This window comes from Podarcis vaucheri, assembly GCF_965113315.1.
Source record: "Podarcis vaucheri genome assembly, chromosome: 14".
NCBI classification, from domain to species: domain Eukaryota; kingdom Metazoa; phylum Chordata; class Lepidosauria; order Squamata; family Lacertidae; genus Podarcis; species Podarcis vaucheri.
Genome location: NC_138752.1, coordinates 6,501,897 through 6,527,076, shown reverse-complemented (window position 1 = coordinate 6,527,076; position 25,180 = coordinate 6,501,897). Strand labels below are relative to the sequence as shown.

Here is a 25,180-nt window from a genome sequence, read left to right as displayed (position 1 = left end):
TGGAAGCTGCATCAGGGGTGGCAAGGAGAGGTGACACACAGTGTGCACACATAGCAGGACCCTCCCACTTCACTTCAGGTGGTGAAACAGGACAGGCCACCCTGTTGTGTAGAATTCCTGGTGGACTCTTTGCCCTATGGCTCCATTTGGCCTGTTTCCTCTTAATGCAGAGGTAGCCAGCCTTGGTGCCGTCTGGATTTTGTTGGATCACAGCTCCCATTGCCCCTGACCATTGGCTATGCTGGCTGCTGGGGCTGCTGGGAGTTGTAGTCCAGCAACATGTCAAGGGCACCTGGGGGAAAGTTGGTCTAGGCTATGAGCAATGATACCAATGACCATTTTAATCTGAAATGTAGCATTTATTCAGCACAGAACAGAAGTGGGGAAGATTTGTGGGCTCCGTGCCACTTCTGCTTTCAACAGGGCCAGTCCAATTTGCCCTTCCCCTCCACAAGTTTGGGAATCTGAGTGTTCTTCTGAGAACTTTTGAGAGAAACCAAAGAGGTTCAGTAAAAATGAGCAAAATGTCTCGCAGGGTTGATCTGGAAGGTCCTTGCAGGCCTTTAGTGCAAAATCCTCTTGGATGAGAAGGGAGAGCTGACACAACAGGGTCTGGATCCTGCAGCATGAAATCCATCTCATTTGGGGGGGGGGTCACCTGCTGAGCAAGACAGGATCAGTGGTAATACAGCTGTTAGCTGCAAACATTTGCTTGGCATGACTCAATCCTGGACTCTCCTGTAGTTTGCTTTGATGGCCTCGCCCAGTATCTTGTTGACTAATGATGAGCTCATGCTTTGTTAAACTCACAGCATAAAGCAAACACCCGAGTTGCAAGCAAATCAGGCAAGATGCTTCCTTGGGCTTTTGACTGAAGTTGTTCAACCTAAAGATCTTTGAGCCCAAAGCGCTCCCTCTCTCCCTCTCCCCCACTGATCTCCCTCTCTCATTAAACTGGGGATCTAACTTGTTTGCTTGGGTGTGTTTGTTGCATCAACCAAATCTTCATCTTTCCTCTCACTCATACAGACTTCAGTATGTTGGAACAAATGTCAGATGTTTCATTATCTTCAGTTTCTGCCTGGGAGACACCATATGGAGACAACAATGTGGTCAGCTTGGAACAGAAGTAACCACTGTGGCTGATTTTACCTAGAATGCAGCAAATTTGTAGCCCACTTCACACCCAAGGAAAACCGCTTGTGAGCTTCCCTAAACATCATCCAGCGACTGACCGCTGTCTCAGGTTATTCATGCTTTGCCCCAGGCCCCTTTCCGTGTATAAGAATTGTCTTGGTGGAGGAGATCAAGGTTAGTCTAATTCAGCAGAGTCTAATCCTGATATACACACAAACAAGGCACAGGAAGGAGATCCACCCACTGGTTTTTGCTCCTGGTGTCAGGTATAATCTGAGGAGCACTGCCTTGGCACATGGAGGTTCTGCTTAGCTACTGTGACTTACAACAGCCTTTACTGCCAAATGTTTGGACTGCAACTCCCATCAGCCGCAGCTATTGATAGACTAATCCTCTTCCATTACTCCAATTTGTTTCTACAGCCACCTAGGCTAGAACAGGACAAACACTGAAGGAGCAAAGAGAAGGAAGGAAGGATCCAGAGTCGAAAGCAACGTGATGCTGAGATGCTGGTAAAAGACTCTCCTGCTCCACATATTCCCCAGAGGCATCTGGCTATTGGGACTGGCATAGAGCCCCACCCAGACACTTCTAAAGTTCTTCCCAGACCTGAGATTCCATTTGGTTTGTTGCCTGAGGGCTCACTGACATTACATTGCCTGTATTCTGCTTTCTCTTCATCCTTGATAACTGGATGCTCATTTAACAAGGGGCAGAGAGGTAGGAAGGCAAGTGAAGCCATACAGGGGATGAAAACACTCAAGCAGCTCCGGGAATACCACTCCCTGTTCACTTCCCAAGGCCAACGTGATAGCACCCCAGAGCTAAGTGTTTGCTCGGAAGTAGGGGAAAGAGATTTTTGGAGATGCTGATGAAGCAGTAAAGATCTCCAAGGACATGCTCTGTGGGGAGCTGGCTTCAGACACCAGGGCCATTGGCAGGCCAACTCTGCTTTACAAAGATGTCTGCAAACATGACATGGAGGATGGCAACATTGATCGTGCCATGTGCCATGCAGATAACCGCAGCACCTGGAGATAATCAGTCTGATTGTGTATCCACAGCAGTGACCAAAGGAGGAATGACCTCTGGGAGGAGCACAGAAAGAAAAAATCCCATGGTGCATTTGCACAGGCACAACCAGACGCCTTCATCTGCCCCAGTTGCAAAAAAACATGTCTCTCCCACACCGGTCTCTACAGCCACAGCAGGCCATACTAGCCATTTGGGCTAGTAGCCACTGAGAGTGTTATGCTCCATGGATTGGTCCAATTCCCTTTTAGAAAAAGTCCAAGTTGGTAGCCATTGCACACCTTGCAAGAGTGAATGTCATCATTTAACTCTGAGATGTGCAGAGAAGTCCCTCCTTTAGACTGTCCCGAATCTTCCACCATTCAGCTTCATGGAATGATCCCATTTAGTTCTTGCACTATGGAGAGAAGGAGAAAAACGTCCTTCTTTCTCCACACCCGTTTCTTCTACTTCTGAGGGCTCTGTGACTGATCTGAGGCTCAGCGGGGGCGGGGGGGGGGAATCATGGAGTGTGGAGCACACATTTTGCTTTGCTTTCTCCCAAAGGCAGCATTTGGGGCTCAGCCTTGGTGCTTACAGAAACCCAGCGTTTTTGCAGAGCTGTCCCTAATGAGCCATGGCAGCATGAAACACAAGCGATGGGGGATTGTGCAGAGAAGCGATCCATGACGGGCGGGTTCGTGTAAGAAGTTGCCTGCCTGCAGGCTGGGGGGGACCGTCACCCCGCTGCATCCCCACCTGGGAGAGGTGAGCCGTGAATGGGAAAAGAGGCGGGGTGCTGGGATGGGGAGAGCACATCAAAGGCTCCACAAAGATCTGACATATGGTCCATCTCCCAATCTCCCCCTCCCCCCACAAACAGTCATTATTCAGGAGTTGGAGGATGACCAAAAAAAGTTAGCTGGCAATGCCCATGTTGTTTTACAAGCAGCAGGGCTGCAAACTCTTCATCCTAAATGCATGTGATTTATCAGCAAAGACTGAGATGCTACAGGCACTTGTCTGGGAGTGAGCTGGTCTGTGTTTACCAGAAACTTCTTCTGAGTAAGAGGCATAGAATTGGGTTGCACAGATGAAAGACTTCCATGGGCCTCAAGTCCCCATTTTTCTGTATGTTTGCCCCTGCAAACTCCAGTACTCAGATGGGCCCCTGCTCCTAATCCCTCCACCTTAGGTGGTGAAGCTAAGGACAGGGCCTTCCTTGTTGTGGCGCCTCCTCTATGAAACAGCTTGCAGAGCAAGTTCCTTCACAGTTTCAGGCAGCTGGCAAAGACCTGACTTTTCAAAAGGGTCTTTAGTTATGTACTTTTTGCTATTTTTGTGTTGCTTGAATTTGTCAAAGAGGCTGGATTAGTTGCTTGTCCTATCAATTTCAATGTGTTTTTTACATCTTTTAAAAGTCAATAGTGCATACATCTGTGTTACTCTGTTTTTATTGCTGATTGTTAGCTGTGCTCAGTCTCTTTGGAGAAACAGTAAGGAGGTTTAAAAAGAAAAAGGTACATTTTTTTAAAACAATTATACAGTATATACAAGTATCCCATTAGAGCACATGGGTCTCTGTATTGTTCATGTGAATGGGTATTGCACAGATGCACACAAATTATATTATACAGCTGAGATCAGGGATGTCCAACAGGTCGATCACGATCTACCAATCGATTGTGGGGCATCCCTGGTCGATCCTGGTCATTTGCGTGATTCTGATCCCCCCCCCCCGAAAAAAAGCTCAGCAACTTTGGTCAATCCAATCCACTGTCAGTTTTTTATAGTGGGAGTAGATTGCAGTCTCTTGGGAGTTGGACATGCCTGGCTTAGATGTCACAAAAGATGATAGGCTTGCTGTTCCCCACTCAGTGACCCTGACCTCCAGCTCTAGCCCTGACTATCATCCTGATCAAATACTGGAAACAAATAAATCTGTGTGCATTCATGAAAAGAAGTAGTGACTGGCAATTGGTAGCCCAAGCTGCAGACCCTGTGGTTCCAAACTAAGGTCTTCAGTGGCAGAGTGCTGTTTGCCCCCACCAGTCGTTTGGGGGCTGAGATGTTCTCCCCAGCGTGGATGAAAAGCCAAGCCAGAAAATATTTCAGAAGTTTGAGGCAGGCCTTACCAGGAAGCTTGTTTATGGGCCTGAATCTGGCAAACTTTGCCAGACTTTCTATTGCCTGTTAACAAGACCTCTTTTAATTTTCCTAAAATATCACTCGCTGCTCCCAGTTCCTGGAGGTGGCGGCATATAAATTTTGAAAGCAGGAGTAAACCCAGTCTTCACATTGTGCAAGGGATATTCAACGGATACAAGCAGGAGAAAACAAAACATTTCCACCTTTATGTTAACAAGGCCAGGCAGCCTTCATTAGTTCTGAGAAGCCCAATGCTCCGCAGAACAGCTGATCTTACATTACTGGTTTGAAAGTGTTACTACATCGACTTGCTGTTACAAGAATTCCACAGAACAGGAAATAAAAAACAATATGGAACAGTTTACACTCGCGTTACATTAAAATGTTCCAGCTGTTCCCACTTTAGGTTCTTAGAGAATTGCTTTTTTTCATCTCTGTAACGCTTTTCACTTCCTATTAGTAAGGCTCTTAAAGGCAGGTATTGAGTTAGGACAAAATCCACAGCATTTTGAGTTTAAACGCCTATTAGAAATGAAAGCCCGCTGGAATGACGCTAAAAATTTATTTTGGCTACAAGAGACAATTCTGAAACCAAATCCATCTGTATTTTTTGTCCCGCAATCAGGAGTGCATCCTGCATGAGAGTCTCTTTAACTGAAATATAGGCCACATACAGCTACAAAATCTGTCAATGGAACTTGACTCTGTCTTTACCAGACTCTCCAGAATGCTCCAATATTGGTGTCAACAGGTAGTAGCCATCTGAGGAAGCCTTTGCAGGGTCTATAGCGAAGGGGCCCCACCTTGGGCACAATCCAGGGACAAGCTTATCTTCATTCTTTTTATTTTACTTTTACTTTTGTATGCTGCCTTTCAAGAAGCACTCTTTCGAGGTGGCCGATGTATTAAAGTTCAAAACACAACACTAAACAAAGGAAACACCTGAAATCCTCTCTATGAAAGCTCATGGCCTGCAGCCACATTTATCTGTCTCTTCAAACCAAAGAGCCACATTTATCTGTCTCTTCAAACCAAAGAGTTCCATTAAAAACCACAGCAACCAAGAGAAGCTCCACCTCTGTAAAGACCCTCTCAGGCAAAGGACTCCTCTTCAGGGCCTTTGGGAAAAGTGGAGCACACCAGACCTCCAGACGCTGATGGGTAAGGACTTCTGCAAAGCCCCACTGAAATGGGAAGGCCTGTGGCACATCTCCCAGGCAGTTCAGCAAGGACTTCCTGGAGGTGATGCTCTGCCCTGGCCTTAAATGGGAAAGCGAATCTCCGCCGCAGGCACCAGCATGCCTTGTTGGGTGTACCATTTCCTTCTGAGGTGAAGCCAAACACCCTCTAGAGCACCCACTTACCTCGGTGGATCCAGTGAAGGCAATCTTATCAATCCCCGCGTGAGAAGCAATCGCTGCGCCGGTGGTGGGTCCAAATCCTGGCACGATATTGACCACTCCGGGTGGAAACCCAGCCTGTTGCGACAACAAAGAGAGGGGAGGGGGAGGCGCAATCTGTTTAGGGTGAATGGACCACACACAAGCCAAGCTGGGCAGCTCCCTGGATGCATCCTCTGACTCAGTGCTATTTATCTAGAAAAAGAGGTGCCAGAACTCACCATGAACACCTCCCTTGCTCTCTTAAAACCGAGTTGCAGAACTGAGTTCCGGCAAGGCCTGGCTCAAAGAAAGCCCGGCTCTGACCCCGCTGCTCTGCTCACCTCCTTTATGAGGGCTCCCATGTGGAGCGCGGTCAGCGGCGTTTGCTCTGCCGGCTTGATGACGATGGTGTTGCCGCAGCAGAGAGCAGGTGCAATCTTCCACGCAAACATCAGCAGGGGGAAATTCCACTGAAGGAAAGAATGCAGCCATTATTACTAAGGCAGCCACATGACCCAAGAAATCCTAGCTGCTCGAGTCCTCTGGAGGGCAAAAGGGTTGCCAAAGGCGGTTTTAGCTTATCAATCTACCAGTGATATTTATTTACTTATTTAGTCCATTTTAAAGAACAAGGTGGAGAACATTAGAGCTACATCAACCTGCTCCAATGTTTGCGTTCCTCTTCCCTCCCTGGTCCTTTTTTCCTTTTGTATCATGTCTGTTAGATTGTGCTTAGAAAAACTGTAAGTGCTCTGTAGGTGAACTGTACTCATATTAAGCACAGTAATCATGCAGTGCCAATGTGTCGTTCCACTTCTGAAGCCTGGAATGCTTCTGGTTTGACCAGAGTACAAAAGCATCATTATCATCATAATCATTGTTTAAAAAATGAAAAGCAATTTTCCTAAAACTGGGCTTGGCCAACAGATGTCCTTGGATACGTTACATCTACTGTAACTATTGTGTGCTCCACATACAACATCCCACAATTAAATGTACACAGAAAAATCAAAAATCAAAGCCAAACTTCCTAAGTGAGGCTTTGCAGGTGTAGACCACGTTCCTCTAGCCTAGTACTGTGTTTCCCATAGTGGCCAACTGTGCAAGGCATGAGGGCAATAAACCCTACCCCCCCACCCTGCTGCCTCTGAAGATGGGGCTCCCTTTAGCACTCATGACTAACAGCCACTGATCTACTTCTCGCTTGTGGCTCATGGCTATGTGGCAAGGGGTCCATCATCACTCTTGTGACAGCAAATTCCATCTGTTGGTTCTTCTGCTCTTTTCAAACAGGCACTAAAATACACGAGGCTCTGATATTCGTCAGAACTACTACTGGGGATATTTTGGCTAACTATTTGAATGATAACTTATTTAAACACCACTGGTAGGGGGTGTCACTAGGACCCCTATTGCTGTGCAGTCCTGTACAAACACAGATTAGAAGGCTTAGCTGTGCTGATTTTAATCGGAGCTGGCACTGGGCTTCAGGACTCTGGGTTGACCTTGGCAGTTTCCGAGCAACTTGCAAAGGTTTGTTTTAAAATGCTCATTAAGTCTGTGGGGTTTTGTAGCAGCAGATTACAGTTTGAATGCTTCTGCATGGACTCTCTGGTTTTAACAGTGAGAAGCCATTCCAAATCAAGAGGCGCAGTTACTAAAGGGGAGCTGGTACACTGTTGTGCCACTTTAATGGGGGACATGATGGACTTCTTGTAGGGATGCAGACCTTGGCTTGAGTAGCACAATCTCTCCAGCCAACCCTTTGAACTCTGTGGGGCCCTGAAGTTGGTGGATATAGCAACATGAAGCTATACTGGATTATGCACTTTCCAGTTACAGGGAACCAGGCAGAGGGCCTTCTCGGTAGTGGCACCCGCCCTGTGGAACGCCCTCCCACCAGATGTCAAAGGGAAAAATAACTACCAAACTTTTAGAAGACATCTGAAGGCAGCCCTCTTTAGGGAAGCTTTTAATGTTTAATAGGTTATTGTATTTTAGTGTTCTGCATGCAATAGATGTGATGGAAGTCTGTGGCCTTTGTGTTTCCTCTTTTCCTGCTCTGAGTCTGAAGCTTTGAATCCAATTTTCCCTGGGAGACCAGCTAGATGTCTGCATCAGGAGGAGCAGGCACATCAGCCAGGGGCATCAGGTGCAAAACTGCCCAGGGGGGAAGCTGCTCTTTCTGTCACACAACGGAGGCTACTCTGTGTTAAAGGTAAAGGTAAAGGTACCCCTGCCCAAACGGGCCAGTCTTGCCAGACTCTGGGGTTTGTGCGCCCATCTCACATCTATTGGCCGGGGGCCAGCGCTGTCCGGAGACACTTCCGGGTCACGTGGCCAGCGTGACAACGCTGCTCTGGCGAGCCAGAGCCGCACACGGAACGCCGTTTACCTTCCCGCTGGTAAGCGGTACCTATTTATCTACTTGCCCCCGGGGGTGCTTTCGAACTGCTAGGTTGGCAGGCGCTGGGACCGAGCAGCGGGAGCACACCCCGCCGCGGGGATTCGAACCGCCGACCTTTCGATCGGCAAGCCCTAGGCGCTGACTAACTCTGTGTTAGTCAGGGACATATGCACCTTTGCACCTGCCCTTCCAGACCTACAACAAATCTGACAGACTAGGTGGTGGAGGTCTGGTTGGAAAGACACGCTTGCCCTACCCCTGCCTAGCAAAACGGCTAGACTGAGCCGGATCTAGCAGTGGAAGGCTAATCCAGATGAGGAGAAGATGTTATAGCCACCTCCTGCTGGAAGGGGGACACCAGGGGCCCTCTCTGATGGGGGGGGGCACTCCTCTTCAGCAAACTCCTCAATAGCCCCTTTTGCCCAATGGAAGGGACCAGTTCTAGGAAAGTATATTATATTGTGGAGTTTTCTGCCCTGTTTAGGGCAAGAAGGAAAAAGATGAAGAACCTGAAAATTATCCTCCTTGGATCCCTGTTACGCTGCAGTTTGGAACAGGAGAGATAAAAAGATCCTGCTGGATTGAAAGGGGGGGGCTCCACTTCCTCCCCATTGTGCAAACATCTCAATTGGCTGACAGCCGCCTGATGCTAATGCCGTGTTTTGCTTTGCTCTCTCCAGTCCTGGGAATTCTGTGACTGGAGGCCTCACCTCCCTAATACTGCAGCTCTAAAACTCTATTAGGATGTGCAAATAAGCACTGGTAGGGCGGCTGTTAAAGATATGTCAACAATGTGCGCTCAGTTCCGCCTGCCTCCCCCCTCACCCCATTGCCCGGTCTCCCATAATGAAAAACACGCCTTGCTGAAGCCTGGGGCTTATGGGCCTTTTCAAGGGAGCTCATTCCAGTGAAAATAAATATGAGGTGCGAGCACAGATACTCACAGGGATGATCTGTCCACACACACCGATGGGCTCATGTCTTGTAAAGGTGAAATAATCTCCGTCTGAAAGAGAGGAGCCTGGTTACTCTCAAAAGCACTTGGGCCAGGCAAGCCACACAAAAGGAAAAGAAAATCCAAGGGGGAAGAGGTTGAGACAGCTTTGATGGGTGGGACCATATATTTTTTAAAGCTACCAAAGCATTACTGGAGAACATTCAGCCTGGGAACTTTGGAAGCACCAATTCATTTGCTGTGTAATAAATGAATGGATCACAGAACCATAGAATTATGGGGTTGAGAGGGATCCAAGGGCCATTAGTCCACCCTCTGCAATGCAGGATTTACAGCTAAGGCACCTGTGAGAGATGGCCATTCAACTTCTGTTCAGAAGCCTCCAAAGAAGGAGAGTCCACCATCTTCCCAGGTAGCCTGTCCCACTGTTGAGCAATGCTTACTGTCATTAAGTTCTTCCTTCAGCGGTGCTGCTTTGACCCCACAGTGTGGGTGCCATGAACCTTGAGGTGCAGCACATGTGCATGTTCCAATGCCACACCGGCAACTGAGCTGGGGCCTGCACCACAAACACACACCAGAAGCATGTCCATGGCCACAGCAGAAGCGCAGGCCCCGGCCCAGTTGCTGCCATGGTGCCAGAGCGCCAGAGATAAGGCAGCAAAGTGCAGGGCCAGCATGCGAGGGGGGGCAGAGGGAGGGCACCCACAGCAAAAGTTTTATGGGTGTCCAGGCCCCCAGGGCCCCCTGGAGGTGGCACCAGTGTTCCTAATGTTTAGTTAGAGCCCCCTTTCTTGTAATTTGAATCCATTGGTTCGGGTCCTACCCTCTGGAACAGGAGAAAACAAGCTTGCTCCCCTTGGGCTCGCAGAATGTCTTCCTTTTGGGTGCTTTTCATTCTGCATCAACTCCCTAGCTAAAAGGTCCACGTTCATCTGCCACCAAGTTCAAGTCTTGCAGAAGAGGCTCTGGGGAGCTTCTTCCAGGGTTCGCAGTCAGATTGCAGTGCATGCCAGGGTGACCCTGCTAGCTTTCATTGTTGCCTCATCCGAACTTACAGAGTGCCCCACAGTACAGACCCTATTGGCTCTCCCCTCTGCGTGGTGATGCATTCCAGCAGTGGTGAGAGGGACATAAGGGGAGCCTGGGACTGGCCTGCCATTAGACACTGTGAGACAGCTGCCTCAGGTGGCAGATGCTGAGGGTGTGTGTGGAGCAGACAGAGCTGTGGCTGGCACAACACCTGTCCTGCACCCTCTGAGCTAGCCTTCTCTACCTCCCTATGGTGCAGTGCAGGATACAATCCCATCTCAGTACTTAGATGCACCCCAACAGCCAGCCCAGCTGGCAGCTACTCTACACTGAATTTTTTTTTGGGGGGGGACCTCCCCAGAGCCAGAACCCTGCCAAATCAGACCAAGGATCCATCTAGTTTTCTTTTGCCCACAGTGACTAATCAAACACTTCCAGGAAGTCCACAGACAGGGCTTGAAGGCAATAGCTTGCCATAGGTAGACTTCCTCTGAATATGGAGGTTCGGGTAGCCCTTGTGACTAATAGCTATGGGTAGCCTTATCCTCTTCCATGAATTTATCTAATTCCCTTTAACTCCTACAAGGGAACACACTGGGCAGGCTCAAGTGGATCAAAAACTGGGTCTCCCACCCAGTGGCGTAGCGTGGGTTGTCAGCACCCGGGGCAAGGCAAGTAATTTGCGCCCCCTAACCCGTGGATTTGCGCCCCCTAACCCTAACCCCCAGATGTTGCGCCTGGTGCGGCCGGCCCCCCCTGCACCCCCACACTACGCCACTGCTCCCACCTCTTTACATTTTTGGCAAATGCTAACTATAATGTGAGTGGGTCCTGATCCTCACCAGTCTCCCCTGCTTCACCAACCACGGCTCCCAATGTGTACAGAGAACTCGAGGGTGGGGGTGCTTACTTGAATTTAGCTCCAGTTTGGGCTCAGTTCCCACTGCTAAATGAAAGCTCTTTGTGGCTGAGTGCCCACAAGTGATTCACTAACTTTGCAACAGCTGACAGCGGAAGCAGTTTTGTGTTAGCAAATTAGCCATAACGGCTTCCTTTCATCATATAATATATAAAACTTATGAAAGTTGAATAAGCTGTTTAATCTCACACTCAATCCGCATGCACGTATCAGGACAGCTGCCAGATTCAGCAGCATTTGCACTCTGGATAGGCAGATTTTAGAGGGACTGAAGCAGGAAAAGGGGGGATTTGGTGTCCAGGTCTGGGCCCTTGAGCCAAAGGCCACCCTCTTCCTTACTCTTAACCTGCAAAGGCTGGAGGGTGGGTGTGCTGAAACGTGACAAACAACAATGTACAATACATATATATGCACACTTAACAACATTTTGAGAAACACCCTTCCCTCCAGTCTCCCCAAAAAGCAAAACTGGGTCAGAGATTTTCCAGGGAACCCCAAAAAGAGCAGCAGGGTATAGGATCACCAGGACTAAGTCCATCAGAAGAAACTGCTAGATCAGTGCCAAAGGGGCTGGGCAGGCACAGTGGGCTCCATTTGTCTTCCGCCCCTCAGCCCACCCCCAGCAAGGGCATGAGCGTGCACCCACCCACCCACCCATGGGCGGCATGGAGACGCTCCACTGCTGTTGTGACCAGAAGCGGGAAACACATACAGAGATGCAACAGGCAACCTCCTTCTCAGTGAGCAAGTCTCTTGTCCCCATTGGGAAAAATGAGTGATCTAATCAGACCCAATGCGACATCACTTCCGCCAGCAAAGACTAGTTGGAGGGAGAGCAAGGCGCAAACAATGAATTTCATGGAGAGCTATAGCGGGCAGCCTCCTCCTCTCTCTGTTTGGGCACACAGGAGCCTTTGATTCTTTCTTTCCTTGCTGTCTTGTACTTCCACACTAGTACCTCTCACAGCAGCGTTTAGGGGTTCCTGGAGTTCCCCACCGGCTTTGGATGTGTCACTCGCCCAGTACGCCAGGAGTCCGCAACTAAGGCTGGCAAGGGACACATCAAGATTTCCTGGGGCTGGTTGCATTTTGGGGAGGCATCTGTGCAAACATCTGGTCATAATAAAGGGATGAATCCAGAAAGCATCCTGGTTTCTAAACATAGTTTTCAACTTGACTTTGATTAGAAACAAGCCCCTTCTCTAGCTTGCTGAATTTCTTCACCCTGTTCCGTTTGCTCCACAAAGCGGGGTGGGATGAGTGGGAGAAAGACAGATCAGTGCGGAGCTCCAGACTGACCAGCTGGGGATTTGCTTTTGCTCCATGTGATGTTTCCAAGGCCCTGGAAGGAGACTAATAAAGATAGGCCCGTTATCAGTGAAGTGGGAGCAAGGAGGAGCCCGATAAGAAGCAGTAGGGACAGGAAAGAGGAGAAGGAGAGAGAGGAAAAGATTGGCTAATTAGTAAAAGGCACAGACGATGAGACAGAAAGAAAACATTCTAGCTAGACAGAGGGGGCTGACTTTTTGTGCGTGCAATAAACCCCCGCTTGTGCAACTTGGAAGCCCTAATTCTGCAGAAACCAGGGAGATCCCTTTTAACACATCTGCTCAGATCACACATCATTATCAGGTTTTGAGCAGTGGGCACACAGAACCTATTCTGCTCAGATAATCTCATCTGGGAACTGGGCAAGCTGAAGTCTCTTCCTGGAACAGCACAAAGGCCTCCCAAATTACAAGAAACAATGATTTGGGGATTATTTTCACTTCCTTTCCTGTTCCTGAGACAACAGGAAAGATGGTTGATGTGTCAGCCAGCCACCTTCTTATTTTGCAATGTTGAGAACTGAACCCCCCCCCCCCGAAAAAGGAAACTTGGATTTTTAAAGAAGTCAACAGAAGGGCTAGTCCTGCGAAAAAGAAAACATTCTGAAAAAGGGGGGGGGAATCTCAGGAGCTGCTTTCGAAATGTGACTTTAAAGAACAACAGGCTGAATCCAGCTCAAAAAATACATCTCTGTTGTGAGATGACTTGCATTAGACCCTGTCTGGTCTTAGCCCATGGCTGTCTCCTTCATCCTTCTCCATCCTGGTGTGTCCTCCATACCTTCTGCAGCCTGCAGCATGGCTGTGCTGTCTAGGGCTGATGGGAATTGGAGTCCAGGAACACTGAGAGGTCACCAACCTGTGGCCTTTCGCATGAAGCATGGCGGTTCTGCTGCCACTAAGGCAAGGCCCATCTCCGGACACGCCGAGGGGGACCCGAGGGTACTGCTTGCAGGTGAGTGGTTCCCAGCATTAGTTAATCATGACTTTTCCACTGTATTATCAACATTGCAGATGACCTTCCACACTACCAGGAAGAGAGGATTCTGGGTTTCCCTCCCCCAAATGCCCACATGGCTGTTTGCCATCCACATGAGTGGATGCAATGTAGCTGGTGTGGGTGTTCTTTGTAGTGCAGCACACACTCACTATAAACCTTGTGGTGGGTGCAGTGCCATAGCTCTTGGGGGGGGGGCAGCCAGGGTTTTTGCCCCAGGTGAAGACTCCAGAAGGGCACCATTGAGGCTCCCAGCCTGTATGTGTTTGGGCGCAAATGCACATAGCGGGGGATACCAAACTGGGTCTTTGACCCGGGTGAAATAAAACCTAGTTTCGCCCCTGGGTGGGTGCCATTTTATAATCTCATCAGTTGTTTTTTTAAAAAATGATCTTTTAATTAGTGCTAGAACATTTTTCTGGCTTTGCCCCAAACCCCCATGACACAAAGAGTTAGTGCTATAGGACTTTAAGGGCAGGGGAACCAGAGACCAAATTGCAAACATGCGCTGGATTATGGAGAAAGCTAGAGAGTTCCAGAAAGACATCTATTTCTGCTTCATTGACTATGCAAAAGCCTTTGACTGTGTCAACCACAGCAAACTATGGCAAGTTCTTAAAGAAATGGGAGTGCCTGATCACCTCATCTGTCTCCTGAGAAATCTCTATGTGGGACAAGAAGCTACAGTTAGAACGGAATATGGAAGAACTGATTGTTTCAAAATTGGGAAAGGAGTACAACAAGGCTGTATATTGTCTCCCTGCTTATTTAACTTATATGCAGAATTCATCATGCGAAAGGCTGGGCTGGATGAATCCCAAGCCGGAATTAAGATTGCCGGAAGAAATATCAACAACCTCAGATATGCAGATGACACAACCTTGATGGCAGAAAGTGAGGAGGAATTAAAGAACCTTTTAATGAGGGTGAAAGAGGAGAGCGCAAAATATGGTCTGAAGCTCAACATCAAAAAAACGAAGATCATGGCCACTGGTCCCATCACCTCCTGGCAAATAGAAGGGGAAGAAATGGAGGCAGTGAGAGATTTTACTTTCTTGGGCTCCATGATCACTGCAGACAGCACACGAAATTAAAAGACGCCTGCTTCTTGGGAGAAAAGCAATGTCAAACCTAGACAGCATCTTAAAAAGCAGAGACATCACCTTGCCAACAAAGGTCCGTATAATTAAAGCTATGGTTTTCCCAGTAGTGTTGTATGGAAGTGAGAGCTGGACCATAAGGAAGGCTGATCACTGAAGAATTGATGCTTTTGAATTGATCCAACCTATCCATTCTTAAGGAAATCAGCCCTGAGTGCTCACTGGAAGGACAGATCGTGAAGCTGAGGCTCCAATACTTTGGCCACCTCATGAGAAGAGAAGACTCCCTGGAAAAGACCCTGATGTTGGGAAAGATGGAGAGCACAAGGAGAACGACAGAGGATGAGATGGTTGGACAGTGTTCTCGAAGCTACCAGCATGAGTTTGACGAAACTGTGGGAGCAGTGGAAGACAGGCGGGCCTGGCGTGCTCTGGTCCAGGGGGTCACGAAGTGTCGGACATGACTAAACAACTAAACAACAACAATCTTTCATTTTGTTTTGTTTTTAAGTAAAGTTTTTGAGATTATTGAAAATATTGATTTTTTAAAAAATGGGGTCATCAGATTGTGTCCACCCCGACAAAGGCTATATTTGATGTGTGCTGAGCTGTTCCCCCCACTCTTTTAAAAAGACAGGATAAGAGAATGGTGCAAATGGCATCTGTCGGACTTTCTGCGATCTGGGGGCTCTTCCAGAGGACCTCTTTAGTGAGCATCCACCCTGATTTGTTTTCACAAAACCTTCAGGGAGATCCTGCGAGGTCAGCATTACTTCTTACTTGTTTGCAAGAAGGTTATGCAATATTGCATTGAGCAATTGTGGCCCCCTGCTTTCCTGGGCATTTCCTCCTTCACTTTATTTACCACAAAGAGTTCTGATTTGGGCTGGTTGCACAAGAAAGCCCAACCCACTTTTATTGTGCAACCTAAATTTGCCAGTATACAACTGAATCCTGAGGGGGAAACAGAGCCACCGCGGAGGAAATGCTGGCTGTAAAAAGAGCGAGTGAACGAGGCTTGGCAGTGCCACCTGAAATGCCCAGCATGGTGGAAACACCCTAGCAAATGAGCCAAAAAATCAGTCCATATTGGGCAGAGCCTTTTGCCTGTGACTTTTGTTGCCCTGCAGCAACCTCTGTTCACTGCTGGTTCATTTTCCTTTCAGGCAGCCTGTCAACATTTCCACCCCATTTCCATGGTGGTTCCACCAGGTTTGGCTCAAGTCCACACATCATGGCCTCTTAGCGTCTCTGCCCTGCCTTGCGCCTGAGGATGAGAGGCCAAAACTGTGAGGGGAAACCCAGTTTCTAAATCAGGACCTGGGAAGGCCCTAATTAATTTGATCAGACACAAACGGCCAGGTCTTCCCTCCTCACCTAAGAGTTTTCTTTTGCGCACAGGCTTCCCAAACTCCAAACTGCGACTGGACTCTGAAAGAGCTGCCCTTTTTCAACACCTTCCTGTATTCAGCATTTGCAATCACGGCGGAATTTTACAGACCTGTTTATTAGACCCTCCTTTTGGCAAATGTTTTACACAGAGGATGGAGATTAAAGTCGGAATGTGGAGAGTCACATCCCAGAGTTTCCCGCCCGCCCAACCCCTGCTATAAAACCAGCGTTTGTGATACCAGAATAACGAAGTTTGACAAAAATGGCCCACTTTGCCTAAACATTGATCTTTCCGGAGCTGGGGGCCTCCTGTGCTCGGAAACTGAGCAGGCAACGTTGAAAGTTTTACTGTTTCCATATAAACCTCGGAAAGCCCCAGCAGTGAAAATGATCCGACTTTAACATGTTGTAGAAAAGCATCAATAACATTTGTGGTTCTCATTTGGATTCTCCTTGGCATTTTTAGAGTGGGCTTTCACATGTGCTCAGTGAAATATGGTTGCAGCCGGGAGGGATTAACAGGGATGCTAAGTAAGCCACAGAATGGTCCTAGCGAAACGGATCAGCGTTGCAACAGAGGGTCCCTATGCAGGGTGGGTGCGCCTTACTCCCTGGAAGCCCCTTCAGCAGAACAGCATCAGAGCACAAAAAGCTACCTCTTAGTGAGGAAGACCATAAGTTCATCAAGCTCCCTCCTGTGCACAGAGCAGCTCTCTGAGGTTTCTGACAGGCCTACCTGGAAGGGGGGCAAGGCGAATAGCGTGCTCTCCCACTGTCCTCCCCCCAAAAGCAAAGCATTCAAGCCAGAGAATCAGCAGCAGATCACATTAATGCTTGACATGTGCAAACAATGGGAGAATAAGACCTAATATAAGGTCCCATGGATCAGAACACCTCTTTCTTCTCAAGTCCAGGATTTCACTTTCAAAAATTGCAAGGCTTCTGTTGAAGCATGAGACTCTTCATCTCAGGGTCGAGAGGCAAAAGATGCCTGCATTATAAGGAACTGGACCCTTGTGGTCCCTTCCAACTCTACAGTTTTATGATTCTCTGAATTTCTGACTCCAGGCAAAGTGCCCCATGAACTAGCCAACCCATGGAGATTGGGTGAGTGGGCTTTTGGGGAGCAGTAAATCCCAGGATCTGTCTGTTTGGACAAATGTCCCCCATTGCTCCCTCGTAGCTGGTAGGGAGCAGTGAATGAGGGTGGCCACTTTTTTTCATGGGTGCTGCTCCTGCACCTTCAGTCTGACTGAAAGAGAAATGGAGCAGATGAACCTTGTCCCAGCAGGGAGATTCAGTTGGTGTTGGGAAAGGATGAGCATCGTCTCTCTGCACAGTCACTTGTCACAAGGATGGGAGCCATCATGTGGCCTGTTTCCCATCCTCCACCAGCCAGCAGGCAGCCAACAACACACAGTGGGGCAGCCCCAATCCATGTGGCAGCAAGTGCTTCTGAAAAGGGCACACATTTGTCAGGCAGGCAATACCTTGGGGAGACCAGTGAGTCCAAACAGGAGAAGCCGTGCTCTCATTCAAGCTACGCCCTCAGATGACAGAGGATGGTGCCAGGAGCTGGTCAGCAATAACTCACATGGCTTCTGTGAACTTAACTCTTTATTCAAAGCAACAAGACAGCCCAGGAGGCAGGCCTAGTGAGCACAGCAACTCTTCCTGGTAGAACCTGCCCCTATGAGGCAGTTGCGAGGACTGAAGATCTCTGCCTTCCCACCCCTCTCTAAATCTCCACCACCCCAGGTTCCTTCTCAAGCAAGCTGAAGCTGTATCGCCTTGTCTGTCTTTACTCTGCCCTCTTCATACCTTCTCAGGTTCTGGGGAACCAGGGGAAGAGGAGTTGGTTGCAGCAGGAGGGGGAGACCCCCTGGGTTCCTCAACAGCCTGCCTGATCTCTGCCTCTTGGCCTCTCTCCTCTTCTGCTTCTGCTTCTGCTTCTACTTCTGCTTCTGCACTTCTTTCTGCCACAGCCTCTCCCAGCTCACTAAACCCTGTTGCCTCTTCAGCTTCCGACACCTCCTCCCCTCAGTCTTCTCCCTCTGACCACTCATGGTCGTCCCACCACCACTCTCCAGGCTCTGAGCCTTCTTCTGCCAGGGGTTCCCCAGCTGGTGCCTCCCACCATTCCTCTGCACCCAGCTGGCCCATCACAGTGGATGACTTGGAAGCACAATTACTCAGACACTCTGCACATGCTCAGTGAGAATTTACTCTTATTTCATGCATTCCAAAGCTATGGCTCTGTGTGCAAATGTGGGGAGGGGTGTTAATAATCCCCTGAAGATTTTGGGGTCTGTTTGGGGGTGTCCAATTACACCCAGTGCAACCATCTGGACATTGGCTTCTTCTGCACAGAGTTTCCCCTGGGTGGGTGCCGGGTTTAACTCTGCCTGCAGTGACTTTGTGCTCCTATTCCAGGCTAAGCCGTCTGCCTCCTAAAGTCTCTCCCCCTCCCAGGACAAACTTTCCCACCCACCAAGCCCCTTTTAAATCAACTAAATTAGCTGCTAGAAGAACGAAGAAAAGCCCTGTGTCATGTTTCACACTGGCCTTTGTTGTCTTCACCTTTGTGTGCAATATTAGACTATTACTCAGCGCTGCCGCCAAGGGGAGGAAAGGCCATCTCTGCCTTTGGTGAGACAACAGAAACCCAAGAGAGCTGTAAAGTCATCCTCCCTCCTTGTCAAAAAAAGAATCACCACCATGAAACAAACTTCCCTTGGTGCAGTGCGTGGAAGGAAAGCAGCTGCAGTGGGCACTGAACAGGCCAAATTCTGTCAATAGCACAGAAACTCTGGAATAGGGTCCAAATGCTCTCCCGCTGGAGCATAAGCCAGCTCCCAAGCCTCCGTGGCGAAGGCTGAGCCAGCAGTGGAAGAAGGGAGGGCACTCTACACTTGAAGGCTCCCAACGCAGACTGGTTCAGATGCCTGTTGTTACTGGGGGTTCAGGGCAGCTGCATTCTCCAAGAGATGGCAAGCCAGGCACCCTTTGCAGTTGCTTTCACCCCCACTGACCCCACTGGAACAAAATGGAGGGGCCTGAGAGCACCAGACATTCAGAGACTCACAGCCACGTGGCAGGGGTTCTTTTGCACATTTTCGGACACAGTCTCCCTAGCAAGCAGCAATTGATGTTCAGGTTCTCTGGCTGAGTGGCCAAGCCTCCACAATGCATCTGAGCAGAGCTGCTAAAAAGAGTTGTGGGAGCCAAAGGCCATGGAATGAGAAGCGGGGGCAGGATGGGCAGTTGTTCTCTGCTCTTGCCCCCCCCCCAACTGTGTGTGTGGTGCAGTGGCGGACTTTGGGCTTCCAAATTTCAGTGGCACCTGGTGCAACACTAAAGTTTGGCACCCACCTGCCTCTCGCACTCTGCTCTGCATCATTGTTCCAGTGCCCTTTGCAACTCCAGCACCCAGGGCAGCTGAACTGGTCGCTCTACCTTCAAACGCCTCTGGGATTGGTTAGTGTCAGAATTGGACTGGGGGGGGCAGGGTTCAACCCCCTCCCTTTGGCCATGGAGAAGCCCAGTGGGTGACCTTGGGCCGGTCACTGCATCTCAGCCTGACCAACCTTACAGGGTTGTTGGGGGGGATTAAATGTGGAGAGGAAGAACTGTGCACACCACTTTGAGCTCCTTAGAGAAGAAAAAGATGGGATGTAAATGCAATAAACAAATAATACATTCTGAGTCACACTCTTTCCCCAAACATGGAGCCATCTGGCCCACGGTCCATTTCACTCCGCATCCTGCTTCCTGCCACACCAGCCCAAATGCCCCCAGGAGGCCCAGGAGAAGAGCCTGGAGTGGGAGGCGGCAGCATCCCTCTCTCAGTGGCAGATGTCACACACACGACCTGTGAACGTGAAACATCTCTCTATAGCTGCCATCCTGGCTAAGAGCTACAGAGATGCCCTTGGTCTACTCGTGACACAAATAAAACCCCAGGAGAGCCTTGTCCTCGTAGGCAAGAGCTGGTGCTTCAAAGGACTTGACTTACCCACAGGAATGGTCGCTCCATGGATTTTGTCTGCCCAGCCAGCATAATAGCGCAAAGTCTTGATGACGCCCTGAAGGTCAACATAGAAAGCCTGCAGGAAGGGCTTCCCACTGTTCAGTGACTCCATGGTCTGGAGGACAAGGAAGACAAAAGAAAAGGCATGTAGAGCCAGCGATCACAACTATTTCCTATTCAGAGACAGGACAGTAGAAAAAGGCTATTATACCGTATTTTGCGCCCCATAGGACGCTCCAGCCCATAGGACGCACCTAGTTTTTTTGGGGGGGGAATAAAGAAAAAAATTTTTATTTCCCCCCCAGGTGCGGGGCTGGAAGAACCAGGTCGGGGAACAGTGGGAAGGCACTCTCTGCCTCCCCGCTGTCCCCCGAGCTTGTGGGGCTGGCGATGGGGAGAAGTGCGCTGATCCCGGGACTGCAGGCAGCTCTGCGCCGCCATCCGGAGCGGGGCGGGACTTAGCGGGACTTCTGATGGCCGCGCAGAGCTGTGCTGAGCCGGGGACTGCAGGCAGCTCTGCGCAACCCTCGGAGCCAGTCTCCCGAGGGTTGCGCAGAGCTTCCTGAAGCCTGGAGAGCGAGAGGGGTCGGTGCGCACCCCTCTCCCCATAGGACGCACCCAGATTTCCCCTTCATTTTTGGAGGGGGAAAAGTGCGTCCTATAGGGCGAAAAATATGGTAATTTGCAACTGGTGAGTTTTCGCCTCGGCCTGTGAGCCAAAGGACTGGATTTTGACCCTTAAGGCCTGAGGAAGTTGGCTGGGCACACACCAGGGACTGCCTCTTTAACATCGGTCTTTTCAGAGTGCATTCCTGACTGTACCTCTCATGTGTCTAGTCCATATGCAAAGGGAAGTCACAGGGCCCCTTTGGACAGCTGCTCCTGTCTCCGTATCTGCAGCAGGTCATCAAAGTGCCATTGTGAGCTAAGGCTGGTCTAGCTGTACAAAGGGGCTGGAGTGGTAAGATTTTTCGGGGTGTGGATGAACAGCACATAATCTGAGAGGTATACTCCCAAATCTCTCCTGGCATCTCAGCTGCTATGTCAGCAACTTCCGAGCCACCATGGGGGATCCTGGCGATCAAACTGGAGTGGGCAAAGAAGCCTGGAAGAAATGGGCGTATCTGGATGGTAGCTGCCAAAGTTCAGTGCTATAATTGGGGGCACAGGACATATCCCAGAAAGAGGTCCATTCCCAACAGCACAGAATGAGGGCATCTTAGGAGGAAGTTCTCCTGTACAAATCGCACTGACGCGATTGGGAGATGTGCAATACTCTTGCGTAGCTCCTGTTCATCTGCAGGTGGCAAGCTACAGGAAAACTTCCCAGAAGACCATGTGTGCTCTGTAGATCCACCTTTCTCCACCATTCAAGTTGACAATACCCAATACCCTTGAGTTGTCCGCCTCCCTTTTGCCACTGGGCTCAGGTCAGCCAGATAAACCTGAAGTTCCTATGGACAGGGGCCAAGCTGAAAAACGAAAGCCTTGGGCTTTGCTACATTAATGACAGCAGCTGGGAGAGAGCTTGCCAGAACCCTCTCCTAATAAGAAACATATTGAAACCGAAGGGTCAGCTTGTCCTTCTGAAACAGTGGTATCATAGTAAGTTTTGAAGAACAGGAGTACATCATGATAACCCCCAACTAGAGCCCCAAATCTCAGGCAGCAGCCTTGATCTATTCGCTTACATGCACCAAAGAGCAGCAGGAAGTACCATTCTGCCCTGTTTTTCAGGATCAGCATGACTGCAACCCCAGGCATCATTTCCTGGGAGAAGCTCCATTGAACTCAGTGGTGCCTGCATCAAACTGCACATTCAGTTTGGAAAACACATCAAGCTTTAACCAAATATCTTCAGATGAAATGCAAACTTTAGCTTTTTGTTAAAAATGCAAAACTTTGTGCAGAGAAGACATGTGTCATTTAAACTGCTTGTGTGAAGTGGGAACCGTGTTAAAGGAAAAGAAAGATGTATCCCCCCTCCACTTGATTATTATTTTCTTCCTCCTCTGACTTCCCTCTAATCTGTCACAAACAAATGTGAAAGCCTCCTTATCACCTCATGCTTCTACCAGAGCATGGAAGGGTCCGCCAGTTACCCAAGCACTTTGGCAGGTGATACTATCACACCTGCTCTGAAAAAGCCACACTCCTCTGTGTCCCTCGCTTTGCTTTGCCACTGCACTGTTCCTTGGAACAAGTCTCCAAGGAATTCTGCCGTGGCTGCCAAGACCCCTGCTGAGCAATGTGATATCTACAGCGTCCAGCCCGTCATCAAATAAGCCTGCTCTTCTCTAGGAAGGCTCCGAGCCCCAATGAAACAAGCCACAGGCCCTTCTTTAAGGGGATATTCCCATTTTAAAAAGAAGACCTTAAAGATCCTCTTAAGGAACCCCATAAAATTTCCACCCAGATCGCTTAAATCACTTTTAAGAGGCACCATTATCTCCCCACGATAGTTCCAAGCTGGGGGAAATGTATCCGTGAAAGCAGGTATAACACACAAATGGATGTGAGCCATAAATCCCATTGATATACGGAAGGGCAATAGCCATATTTTTTCCCCTGCCTCCCATCCTGCAATTGAAGTCAGTGGCATGGTAGGCGGTGGGCTCCGCTCAATAAAGAATTTGGCTCGGGAACCGCAAATCCAGCGACAGGCAGGGAGCTGACTTGATTTGCTGGGCCCCTCCCCTTCTCCCCGTGGCGATTTTACAGCATACACTGGTGGTAAGATGATTTAAGTGTTGACAAAGCTGGAATTAAGATGTTTGCCGGCTTAGTTCAAAGCACTTGACATGTGGAAAATAACATTAAGAGTGCCACCATGTCGGGGCCGACCACATGTGCTCCTCCGCGTCGTGCCTGAACTGTGCAGCTCAGCGTTCTCTCTTTAGCGTGCGGGGGGCGGGGTGTGCGGTTTGCTTTGCACAGGCTCAGAAATTATTATTCTAGCAGGGGACTGGCAACCTCCAGCCTTCAGGCTGCGAGCAACCCACTGAGCACCCAATCCACCAAAGGCATCTCTCACAAAAGCCCCAGTGAAGGGGGTTGGAGAGCAGGGGTTTGCATGCACAGAGAGTGGGTTTGGACCCCAGAGCCTGAAGGTTTGAGGGATCCACAGCCCAAACAGACACAGACACAGTCACAGTCACAGTTGCTCCTGGCACAAGCCTCTGACACAACTTTCTCCCCAAAGAGCTGGAGTGGGAGAAACTATACAGTCGCAAGAGGGTCTGCCCACCTGTTTCTGCAGTGCTGCCCTTGGAGACGGTATAGAAGCCTCTCCTGATGCAGAATTCAGCAGCCTGCATTCAGCAAGAGGATGCTTTGCTGAGAGACCTTTTTCTCAGGACTCCTGCCCAGTGGCAGATGCCATCTAGGAGCCATGTCACGGGGGCTGTTTTGACATGGGAGGCTTCAAGAACTGACCCTTGCCATGAACATACATGGACCTCAATTGCCCAGATGTGGAGCAGGGGCTTTCTCGTTAGGGCTTTCTGGGAAGAGTTAAGCCAGAGGGCCTTCTCGGTAGTGGCGCCCACCCTGTGGAATGCCCTCCCATCAGATGTCAAGAAGGTGAGCAATTGTATATATTTTAGGAAGGCAGCCCTGTATAGGGAAGCTTTTTAAGGTTTAAGGTTTTACTATGTTTTTATATATGCTAGAAGCTACCCAGACTGGCTGGGGCAACCCTGACAGATGGGTAGGGTACAAATATGTTGTTGTTGTTGCTGCTGCTGCTGCTGCTGCTGCTTCTGTTGTTGTTGTTGTTATTCAACCTTCAGATATTTTGGACTCCAACTCCCATCAGCTTCAGCCAATCTGACAATATGATGCTGGGGCTAATGGGAGTTGGAGTCCAGCAACATCTGGAGGGTTCCAGGTTGACCATGGCTGAACTACCAAATCAACAAAAATCATACTTTTTTTTAATTGGGTGGCAGCTCTAATAAAACGTTTTGAAAAGCACATCAAACAAACTTATTTGCATGTCATATTCTGATGCCCAAAGCATTTTTAACAGTACTCTCAGCGGGCAGAAAAAACAGCGCCCCACTCCCACCAGTCCCATTGCAAAACTTACAGCCAGTAAGGCTCTGTCTCTTTCCACCAGGTCAGCCAGCTTGTCCAAAAGGCGCCCCCTTTCCGAGGCATCGAGCCTCCTCCACACGGAGCCCAGAGAGAAGGCGAGGCGAGCGGCCCTCACGGCTTTGTCTGTGTCAGGCTGTCAAAGGGGGGAGGGGGTAGAGAAACCTTAGTTAGTACAAAGTACAAACACGGCACCAGAAACAACCCTTGTTGGGAAGAAAAGATGTCGGTGGATTGACGGACTGACGGATAGGTGTCTTTGAAAAATACACAAAAGACATTTAGGATTTGTTCCCACCCATTTCATTAGTGCAGTTTTTAAAAATTCCTTACACACTTTTTCTCTCTCAAAAAGACTCAAGGCGTCTTTCGTCGGATTAAAACATGCACAGGTGAAAAGAAGACATGATCTGGCGTTAAAGCAGAGAGCTGCAGTCTGAAGCACCTGGAATGGCCCAGGGTGGAGATGAGGCTGACTTCCGACGAAAGAAGAATGGCAGACGAAATTAATGGACTATGCAGAATTGGACAAAATGACAGGAAGGATTCGAAACCTGCGGGACCAGAGATTTACAGAAGATTGGAAGAAGTATATGAATTATTTGAGAGCAACTGTAACCAACAAATTATGCTAGTAGGACTACAAGAAGTTTTGTAAGGAGAAATATACAAAGTGTTACAAAGTAGAAAAAGATAGAGATATTGGTTATGAGTTTGAAATGTAATAGGGAAGATAAGAAATGCATACTGAGAGATTAGATTGGAAAATTTTCAGACAGGACTGATGGAAGTCAAAAAAATTGAATAAGATGTAAAAGTATGTTTAATTACTGTTGAAAATGATATCTTAAAAAACTAATAAAAATTATATTAAAAAAATAAGATGAGGCTGACTTAGACAACCATGAACTGGAACCAGGTAACCTGGGTTGCCGCCGAGGGAGGGCTGCAAGGCCGCCTGGCTGGAGAGGGCAGATAGATGCTTCTCATGACACACTTTGGGCAGTGAGGGCAAGCCTCCGAGTGCCCCTTCCTCAAGCACAGAAGACCCTCCCAGGGGACTGTGGCTGCAGATCCACTCCAGAGGCCAGAGAAGTTGGGGCACTGAGGTTTGGAGGTAGCCTAAGAGCCCTTCTCCATTTGCCCACAGCCTGCCATTTCCCAGGTAATCGGGAGAGGGCGACCCTGATTGTGCCGGGTGGGGGTAGAGGGGCTTTGAGAAGTTACCAGATAAATGTTTCCACTAC

At 49.1% G+C, this 25,180-nt stretch overlaps 1 protein-coding gene across 1 annotated transcript in view; it reads right to left on the bottom strand.

Moving 5' to 3' along the window:
• The window catches only part of ALDH1A2 (aldehyde dehydrogenase 1 family member A2), a 69,473-nt gene that overhangs the window by 17,699 nt on the left and 26,594 nt on the right, over nucleotides 1-25,180 (bottom strand). The window contains exons 4-8 of the mRNA XM_082198580.1: nucleotides 23,929-24,069; nucleotides 19,824-19,953; nucleotides 9,030-9,091; nucleotides 6,020-6,148; nucleotides 5,661-5,774 (exon numbers count right to left, since the gene is read on the bottom strand). Coding sequence (XP_082054706.1) covers nucleotides 5,661-5,774; nucleotides 6,020-6,148; nucleotides 9,030-9,091; nucleotides 19,824-19,953; nucleotides 23,929-24,069 — 576 coding nt within the window. The remainder of the gene's footprint in view (nucleotides 1-5,660; nucleotides 5,775-6,019; nucleotides 6,149-9,029; nucleotides 9,092-19,823; nucleotides 19,954-23,928; nucleotides 24,070-25,180) is intronic.